Below are 10,223 nucleotides of genomic sequence, written 5' to 3' on the forward strand. Positions count from 1 at the left end.
GCAGTTTTACCGCCTAATGTATGAGGATTGTTGGGTCACCTGGATGTGTTAGTGCTACATCTCAGCCTGAATGTCGTGTTAAGGGCTAAGTTATGAGTCTGCAATGTGCTTGGTGTCACACGAGGGCTTATGTTATTTGTATTTAGCCAGTACCACTAATACATCACTTAGCTTCATGCTGGGACACAGATTAGGGATTTTTTTTTGGTTTGTCCAGTGGCCATAATATATGCCAAGATTTCCCACTCCCAGTCGCAGATGTGTGCTCAGTTGTTCACTCTACTGACAATACTACCCCAGCTAATCTTGAGTCTCTTGTGAAATGGGATGATTATCCTGTGTACAGAAGTCAGTTACTTGATCTTCTGCTTGACTTCAGTGGAGTTGTAGCTCTGCCCTTTGAGAATATGGGCAAAACTAGCTTAGTAAAGCACTCATTTACACTGCAACCTGGTGCTCAGCCCATTTACGTCACTGCATATCGCTTGCCTCGTAGTCAGCGTAATGAAGCTGATCGTCTTTTTAAGGAGATGCTGGACTCTGCTGACCTGACTGAACATTCTGACAGTCTGTGGGACAGTCCTTTATTCCTTGTCCCAGAGAAGGGTGGTAAGTTATGCCCTGTTATAGATGACTGGCGTGTAAATGCCTTAACTGTTCCGGACTGATTCCCAATCCTCGTGCTTACTGACTAGTTAGAATCTATCTATCTATCGCCAGACACCTTAATCCCGTAAAAGGTGGCCACATATAGCCTCCTTGTCGCTCTGTCCCCCGCCATTTCACTACCCTGCTCCCAGTTCACACACACCCTCTCTCATATACATCTCCACTCCATCCCTCCATCTCATCCTTGGCCTCACCCCCTCCACCTCACTCACATACACTCTCCTTGTCAGTCTGTCACTCTCCATCCTCTCCATATGGCCAAACCACCTCAGTCTGTTTTTTCTAACTGCTTCCTATCACATCCACGTCCACACCACAACGCTCCTTCACATCCTTACTTATCAATCTGTCACTCCACGTGACTTCACATGCTCCTTTCAAATAACTCATTGTTAGAATCACTAGATAATAATATTTGTTTTCTTCTCCCTTGATCTGTTGAGTGGCGACTGGCAAGTGGAAATGGTGGAGTCATCTCATCCAATTACTGCCTTCAGCACTCCTTTGAGTCATTATCAGTTCTGTAGACATCCGTCTGGTTTAAGAAATGCCCCATCAGCGTTCATGCGGTTGATTCACACAGTCTTCACCGGCATGATAGGTCACTCAGTCTTTGCCTACCTTGACGATGTCATTATTGCTGGCAGCTCTGCCCCAGGACACTTGGAGAAATTAGCACAGTATTCACTAGGCTCCAACAGGCTAGACTTAGGATCAAACGTCAAAATGTCTTTTCCCCTGAAAGAAGCTAAAGTTCCTCAGACATGTCATTAATGCTTACGGCATACACACGTCAGACGAAAAAGTAACTGCTGTAATCAACTTTCCTACCACAACTAACACTGATGCACTGCATAGCTTCCTCGGACTTAGTGTTTATTACCGTCGCTCCATCAAGGAGTACGCCCAAACAGCTATGCCACTGACTAAAGTGTTGAAAAAGGACGAGCCTTTCATATGGTCAGATGAACAGACTACTGCATTTAACACCCTGAAAACTGCCCTTGCACAAGCTCCGGTCTTGGCGTTCCCAGACTATTCTAAACCGTTCTTACTATGCACAGATGCTTCTGAAGTGGGCCTCGGTGTGGTTCTGATGCAAGTTGATTCTGAAGGCATGAGGCATGTCACTGTCTATGCTAGCCGAATTTTAAGTTCCGCAGAAAAGAATTACAGTGTAACTCATTGGGAAGTGCTCGCCGTGGTTGGGCTAAACAACATTTTCACATCATCTATGGTTACTCTGTTCGTATCCAGACAGACTACCTTCCTCTTGTGACCCGCTCTGAGTACATAATCTTACTGGTTGTCTTGCACGTTGGGCAGTTAACGTTAGTGAGTACAACTCAACGTTTGAGTATGTCCCGGGAAAGTCAAACGTTGTAGCTGATGTTCGTCATGTAGCTGCATTTTCAACAGGTTGTGATTTTAATACGGCGTTCGATTATGATGGTCTCCGCAGGTTCCAGCTTGTTGATCCTCTCTGGTCTCAGTTCATACACTTCCTTGAGTTTGGCGATGAGTCATCCTTGCCAAAGTTACCAGTCCCCGTGTCTGATTTCTTCATCTTGAATGACTTATACTATAAAAGGACAGTACTCACAGGTGGCAGTGTGCCTCATTGTGAGGTTAGATAGCTAGTTATTCCAACGGATTTCATTCCTGCTGCCCTCCATTCAATCCATGACATCTCTCACGCGTCACACCTGGGTGAGGATAGATGCTAATAACAGGCATGTCTTTTGTATTATTGGCCGACAGTACACAAGGATATAGAAGCTCATTGTGATGCATGTCTCTCTTGTTCTCGCCATAAGAGTTCTACTGGCCAGACTGCACCTAAATCGCGATACCCTGTACACTCTAGGCCTTGGCAAACTGTCTCTCCTGATCTTCTGAAATTGCCTCGTACGGAATCTGGCTTCATCTGTCTATTAGTGGCAGTTGATCATTTTTCCCGATTTGTGATACTGGTTCCATTGCGTGACAAGTCTGCTAGTACTGTTGCCCGTGCATTTATTAATTCTATCATTTGTCCCTTCACAACTCCAGATGTCATTCTTACAGATAATTGGTCAGAACTCAACAGTTCTGTACTGCAAGCACTTTGCCGTCACTACGGGATTAGTAATTGCAATGCTGCTGCCCGTCATCCAGCCTCTAATGGCCTCGTCGAGAGACAGAATTGTTGCCAGATTAAAAATTAAAAGGGTGTGCCCGAAGTCCACAGAGTATTAGATGACTATTGTGGACTAGAATATTACAAATGCGCCCTTCTTGATGTCTAGGTACGAACTGCGGAAATTATCTGGGGAGCTGCTGTACCTCCCAGCTCCATCGACAAGAATCAGCAAAATTCTAGCATGGCGTCACTTAACTCAGCATACATTCTCTCACGCAAGCCCCTAACAGTTATAGGTAGTTGTACAATGCTATACCTATAGGGGCTATTCATTATACTTTACACGAATACATACACTAGCATTTATTGTATATAACGTTTAGTTTGTTGTGTCTAGTTTACAAGAAATCTTCAAATCAACTGTAACAATTTTCCCCGGCTACTTGGAGGCCGCTCGACTAGCCTCCATAGTAAGTTTACGCTAGGTAGTGGTGAAAACAAATAAAAATAAATAAATTTGGGAGTATGCGATAAAACCAGGGAAGGAGACATTCAAGGTAAAAAAGCCACCTCATAGACCCTCCCTAATGTGCAGCCAGTCTTATCAATGGTTGTGTATCTTTGGCCTTCAAGGTCAACAACGGCCATAAAAAGGCCATTTCTAAATTTGGTTTTCTTAAAAATCCATGAAGGACAAGGTATAAAACAAAAAATGTTCCTCCCCCCACAAAATGGTGGGGTATACAGCATCAGATTTGACACTGAAGGTCAAATAAGGTCGTAAAAATGAATAAAGTCAGAGTTTGCCATTAGCGAAAAATGGACGTAGAGAGGTTGTGGGTGTCACATGCAAATGTTCCGACAGTGGCCGTTATCTCTATTGATACGAATCGAGTTATACTTTTTTAGGCATTTAACAATCTTCTGACTGATCAGAGCAAAGATAAAAATTGTTTATGATGTGCTAAGGTGGTATAACATCAGTTTGTAATGTCTGGCCATCAACAAACAAAGCTGTAATCATGAAGTGAATCTTTGAGAATGCTGATTTGCTTTCATAAAATATTCTTCGTAAGTACTAAGTAGGTTTAATTTGCAACTTTTAAACTTTTGGGAGTTACAAGTAGAATCACAGTAGTGATGCGAGTCCCCCCCGGCCTCCAGGTTCTACATGTGAAACGCGTGGGCCCCTTATCGTGGTTAAAAAGTGTCACCCGACACACTGGGGAAACACACAAATAAAGAGTCTAGTTACATCAAGGATGTGGAAATAACTGAGCAAAGGAATAAGGATGTGATAGGAAAACGATGTAGCTAGGCCCCTAATCACAGACAAATACAACAATGGATATTAGAGAACTAAAAAAAAAAAAAAAATGGTGCTACGTAAGTAGCCGATTCAAATAAGATTAGAAAACACAGTTTACAATATAATGACATGACCATGATAAAAAGAAAAAAACAGTAATATAAGGGCTAAAAAGTTATCATGAGAAACGTAAAAATCATCTGTAGTAATTACCATTTAAAGGAATCATGGGGGAATGAAATAATATAAAAGGGAAAACAATGATAATAATAGTAGTATATTGGTATGATATGTACATAGTGACTGTAGCAGCAGATGTATTATCCAAATGAATTGAAAGTAATAGCAATAACATCGTTTAGTATATCCTGCATCCTTAAAATCACATCACCACTTCATAAACGATGTTCATTTTGTAGGAACATTATTAATGGAAGCTTTCCAATTAAATGCACTGTATTGGCGATCATACTGATAAAACAGTAATGAACAAGAAAATTACCCAACAGTTGGTTACACAGGAACTGCAATAGCAGTGTCTCATAACTACTAAACAATGTTCACACTATTACTTAGGTGGCCCCACGTTTTCACACAAATCAACACTTTACACTATGTGTGGAGTGCGCTGTGGTTCTCTTCTTTCGAATGTGTCCTTTCCTTTTATCATTATATCATCCAGTTTTCTGCATCTTACGTAATTTTCTCCTCTTCAGTATTAGGTTACACATTTTTCTCACGACCAGTTTCAATTTCGTGCGATGGTTGTACTATTCTCGTCACAACCCTATCGTCTATTAACATCCTCTCTCTCACTGACTTCCTTTAACCTCTCTCTCTCTTCTCTGCGGTGTTGGATCTTTCTTTCTGCACTATCGCTATTTCAGCGATTTTCTGAAACGTCTACTTGCACCCCTCGTCCATTTTGGCAGGCACACTCTCACCCCTTCTCTCGCCAGCTGTCTAATGCAAATGTTAACCGATACTCTGAGTCATTCATGTATGCAGCAGATCAGCTCCGGAACTGCGTTCTTCAATTCCTGTGACCCCAGTCACATTTCAGAATAAATGGATCTTCAGTTTTGCATTGTTGTGTTTCTTTCCGTGTAAAGAGGAACCTTTCGGGTTTTTAGTCATTGGCTGTTTCTCCTTTGCATGAAAAATTCCGTTTTTCGATTGCTTGTATCACCTACTTTCGTCTGATCCATTTTAAACAAGGGTTCTTTTTTTCTCGTTCCACGAGACATATAGCAGTATTTTTCCATGTCTCTCCGAACACTGCATTTGCTGTACAACGACTTCATTGTGGTAAACCCGCAGCAGCCGACACTGATGATATTATATGTGGCCGGGCAGTGTCGTCATTGTCAGTTGCTGCGTACTCACCACACTGATTTTCAAAGTCCATGGAGAGAAAAACAGGAGAGACGACCGGAATCTTCATGCCGACTGCTCATCCCAAGGTTTCGTTTCCAAAGGCGCCTAGATTGTAAACATTCCTTTATTCTTGACACCTCTTGCTCCGGATCAGCGCTGACTACACCAAAGTTATCTCCATCGCTGCTGAAGATTAAGAACCATGGTTTGACGGAACTAGTCTTTGTAGATTAGCAAGAGGCTAGTGCTGGTGAGGGGCCCCTTCACGTGGTGGCATCGATATAGCCGGGCAACTTCGCTAACCGGTTATACGAACGTCTCTCAACTCCTTCCCTATCCTATGAAAAGAACCTGGTAGACTGCAAGATGGTAAACTACTAGAAAAAGATTTGAGTTGGTGCCTCGTATGTCCAGTTCAGGCACTTAGTGTCAGGGGAACACTTTTCATCTGATCCCTAGTAAAGAAACTTCCCAGTGTGGTTGCACCTGATTAGTATAGTTCCTTTGATGACTGGAATGCACAGGCTTCAGCACCAAGACAAAGCAGTCTTCCCCTGAAGAACCACCATTAAGGGTTATGTTGAAAAGGGAATTACATCTATCTATCTATCTATCTATTCACTTAACCTTTCCTCATGGTTCTAGTGGAAATGAATCTATATGAAACTTTTTATCACTTAAATTATCTTTATTTTAAACTAGGTAAAAAATGATTATGATCTGTGTTGCATTAAGACAACTAGACAAAATTCAGAATAAAGCTCTTAGAATCATTAACAACCCTGCCATTACGTATAAACTACCTCCCCTGCAGGTAAGAAGGAATGTTGCCTCCCTTGCGTTATTTTACAGATATTTTTTTGGCAAATGCTCATACGAAGTTGCGTCCATGGTGCCACCTCTCCATGCCTTCCCTTGTGCTACACAGGCATCTGGTAGCGCTCATGACTGGAATGTCACTCAGCCATATTGCAGAACTTCTGCCTATCAGAATTCTTTCATTCCCCGAACTGCATCTCTCTGGAACTCGCTTCCCCAGAGTTGTTTTCCTCCAAATTTCAACCCACAACTGTTCAAGTCTAACTGTTACAGATATTTTATGAACAGAGGACACCAGTAATCTGGTGTATGGATTATTGTTTTTTACTCATTTGTTTTTCCTTCCTCCGTTCTGTTATTTATTAAAAAAAAAAATTGTCAGGTAATAAAAACAGTGTAAGATGCTACTTTGGATTTATTCACATACACACTCGCACACACACACACACACCCACACCCACACCGCTCGCTGGCGCAGTGGTAACGTTCTCGCTTGCCATCTGGTAGACGAGAGTTCGCGCCTCGCTCAGGTTACGAAAAGTTTCACTGGCGAAGTGGGTGGTTACTGTCCCCCTTGAGCAAGGGGACGGGTGTGTGGGTGTGTGAAGGTCACAGCCTTGCCCTTAGATCAGACTGTATGAGCTCTCAGCTCCCTTCCGGGAGGGTAAAATGCTGACGATCACGACCATCAAGTGATTCTGACCGACCCGGTGAATTACACACACACACATACACACACACACACGCAGAATGGACATAGGTCTTAGTTCCGGTTCACGTGGGTTCAGGTCGGTTCAGCGGGTTCCATGTGTTCATAGAGGAAAAATTCCAGTCTTTAAGCAGTCGAACAAGGCGGTGAGCTGTTGGGGAGAGAGAGGGATAGTTATAGGGGTTATGGATTTTAATTTCAGGTTAGAGAGAGAGAGAGAGAGAGAGAGAGAGAGAGAGAGAGAGAGAGAGAGAGAGAGAATATATACGGTTTACAGATCTTTTTTCAGGTGAGAGAGAGAGAGAGAGAGAGAGAGGGGGGGGGGTTATAGGAGATACGGATTTTTTTCTTAGGTTAGAAAGGTAGATAACTTATAAGGGGTTTTGGACCTTTTTTTTTTTCATTTTAGAGAGAGAGAGAGAGAGAGAGAGAGAGGAGTTATAGGAGATATGGATCTTTTTTCTTAGGTTAGAAAGGTAGATAAGTTATAGGGGGTTTTGGACCTTTTTTTTTCATATTAGAGAGAGAGAGAGAGAGAGAGAGAGAGAGAGAGAGAGAGAGAGAGAAGTTACAGGGGTTGTGGATTTTTTTTTTTTTTTCAGTTTAGAACGACTACAATGTAACAAAGTAAAATTTCTGCAAAAGTGATAATGATCGTGAAAGTAAGCTTCGTAAAACACATTTATATTAATTTAAAATAAAAAATATCAGACTCTCTCTCTCTCTCTCTCTCTCTCTCTCCTCCCATTAATATTTCTATATCTATCCATTGTACTCACCTCGCCAGCCTTCTTCAGCAAACACAGGAGGACGTCCACGAGGTTTGTGTCGAAGATCTCTACCAAGACTTGCAAGTTCACCTCAGGTGATGTGTCGACTGTGGTAGAGGAATGGGAGATGGTCGATTAGGTCAAGTGATTAGAGAAGCTGCCTGGTGTTGAAAGGACGCAGGACAGTGTTGGATAGGGCGGGTAATGATGAGGAAGGCAGGGTAGGGTAATGAAGATGAATGCAGGGCAGGGTAATGAAGACAAAGGCAGGGTAGGGTAATGAAGAGAAATGTAATGAAGGGTAATGAAGAGGAATGCAGGGCAGGGTAATGAAGAGGAATGCAGGGCAGGGTAATGAAGAGGAATGCAGGGCAGGGTAATGAAGAGGAATACAGGGCACCTTAATGAAAAGGAAGGCAGGGCAGGGTAATGAAGAGGAATGCAGGGCAGGGTAATGAAGAGGACTGTAGGACAGGGTAATGAAGAAGAAGGAAGGGCAGGGTAACGAAGAGGAAGACAGGGATTGGCAGCATAATTTAGAGGAAGGTAGGGCAGGGCAAGGCAGGTGAGCCGTGTGGGGGAATGTTGGAAGGGGTTGTGACAGAGAGAATAAATCTTTCTCACTCTAGTTCTTTTGAAATCAGTGGACTATCTTCGTCATCGACATCGTCATCACCTTATCATTATCTGAACTCTACATCTCACAAATAAAAACAAATTAGCCAGAAGATTTAAAATATTTTCCACACCACAGATAAAAACAAATAAACCAGAAGATTAAACAGATTCGCCACACTGAACTTCTTGACGAATCCAGTTAACCAGAATAAACTGAAAATAAGTCTTCATATTAATGGGAAGAAGTTTAGCGAATACAAGAAAAGCCGAGATGATGACATCTAACAAACAGATGGAGTAGAACGCTATGTAAGCTTGATCGCAAAAGAATAGGAGGAAATATAGTATTTTAGGAAATTAAAAGTGGCCAAGCACCAGATAGAACCAAGGGAACTGAAGTAAGTCGTAGGATAGGAGAAGAGACATATTATGTCACTGTGAAGCATGGGCAAGAAGGGGTCAGGGTAGGAAACCAAAGTGATCTTGATGGTCCTGTATTGATGCAAGGAGCGATCTTTGAATATTAGGGACCGAGAAAGGGGGGAAGTGCTAATGATGACCTGTTCCAGGTCTGTACAGTATGTGGAGTTAGATGACATTGAAAGAGTTGGAAAGACCAGGGGCGTTTTAAATAGAGGTAGTCCAATGGAATGGGCAAATCCGGGAATGTTACGATATAGCCAATAGAGAGAAGGTGTGGTAGGAGATTTATGACAGTATACAGATCAGAAGTGGAGTTAATGAGTGGAATGATGAGGTCTAGACGAAGGAAGAAGGATAGTGCTGAAACAGATTTTTAACTAGAGGTGTGACCATCCAGGAATGTGAGACACCTATATGGAATAAAGCAAATTGGAATGAAGTTGCCTATGAGAGAACGACTCTACCAGTAATCTGTGAGGGCATGAAGTGAAGCAGCTGGGGTAAACCGTGAATAAGAAGAGGATAAGTGTGAATAATCTTAAGGCTGCTTTACGTAGAGCATTAAATACGACAGCTGAGAAACAGAATGAGAGTGACTGAGGTGGCTTTCTCCTGCTTTCCAGCACCACCAACCTGGAATGAGTAACATGTCTTGAGAACAGAATAGTCATAGTACTGCTACCAAAATAATATAAAGCTATGGTATGGGAACTAGAGTAAAACAGAATCGCATAAAATAAAACTATGTTATGGGCGCCAGAGTAAAACAAAATTGCATAACATTAGGTTAGGATATGAGAGTCAGAGTAAAACAGAATCATATATCATAAAGCTAGGGTATTGAAACCACGGTAAAATAAAATCACATAGCATTAAGTTAGGGTATGAAAGCCATAGTAAAACAGGATCACATAACATTAAGTTAGGGAATGAGAGCCAGAGTAAAACAGAATCACACAACATAAAGCTAAGGTATGGGAACCAGATTAATCACACAACATATGGCATGGGTATGAGATCCAGATTAAAACACTCACATAACATAAATCTGTGGCATGACAGACAAGGTAAAACAGAGTATGAAAATCAGCGTATCACAGAGTGACTATATGACAATGAAGGTAAAACACTGTAACAATATGACAATCAGCATAAGACTGAGTGACAAAATGAAACTCAGCTTATATGAGTGACATTATGAAAATCTGCGTAAGAGAGAGTGACATTGTGAAAATCAGTGTAAAACAAGTGACAGTATGAAAATTAACGTAAAACTGGGTGAAGTTACCGGTAATTTTAGCGAGAAGGTCCAAGTTCACATCCAGTTTCAACTCTGCGACGCACTCTGTCAAAAGTTCCTTTATTTTGGCCAGCAGTTCTTCCGTGAGGTCTTTGCAGAGTATTGTT

General features: G+C 41.9%; 1 protein-coding gene across 1 annotated transcript in view; it reads right to left on the bottom strand.

Moving 5' to 3' along the window:
• Positions 1 to 6,702: 6,702 nt before the first annotated feature.
• The window catches only part of LOC145398294 (uncharacterized), a 5,785-nt gene continuing 2,264 nt past the window's right edge, over positions 6,703 to 10,223 (bottom strand). Inside the window, exons 3-5 of the mRNA XM_080271184.1 lie at positions 10,105 to 10,223; positions 7,785 to 7,882; positions 6,703 to 7,156 (exon numbers count right to left, since the gene is read on the bottom strand). The exon at positions 10,105 to 10,223 is cut by the window's right edge and continues 70 nt beyond it. Coding sequence (XP_080127310.1) covers positions 7,109 to 7,156; positions 7,785 to 7,882; positions 10,105 to 10,223 — 265 coding nt within the window. The 3' untranslated portion in view covers positions 6,703 to 7,108. The remainder of the gene's footprint in view (positions 7,157 to 7,784; positions 7,883 to 10,104) is intronic.

The sequence above is a fragment of the Coenobita brevimanus genome, chromosome 45 (assembly GCF_032717465.1).
Source record: "Coenobita brevimanus isolate Jiangsu-jjx chromosome 45, ASM3271746v2, whole genome shotgun sequence".
Lineage (NCBI taxonomy): Eukaryota > Metazoa > Arthropoda > Malacostraca > Decapoda > Coenobitidae > Coenobita > Coenobita brevimanus.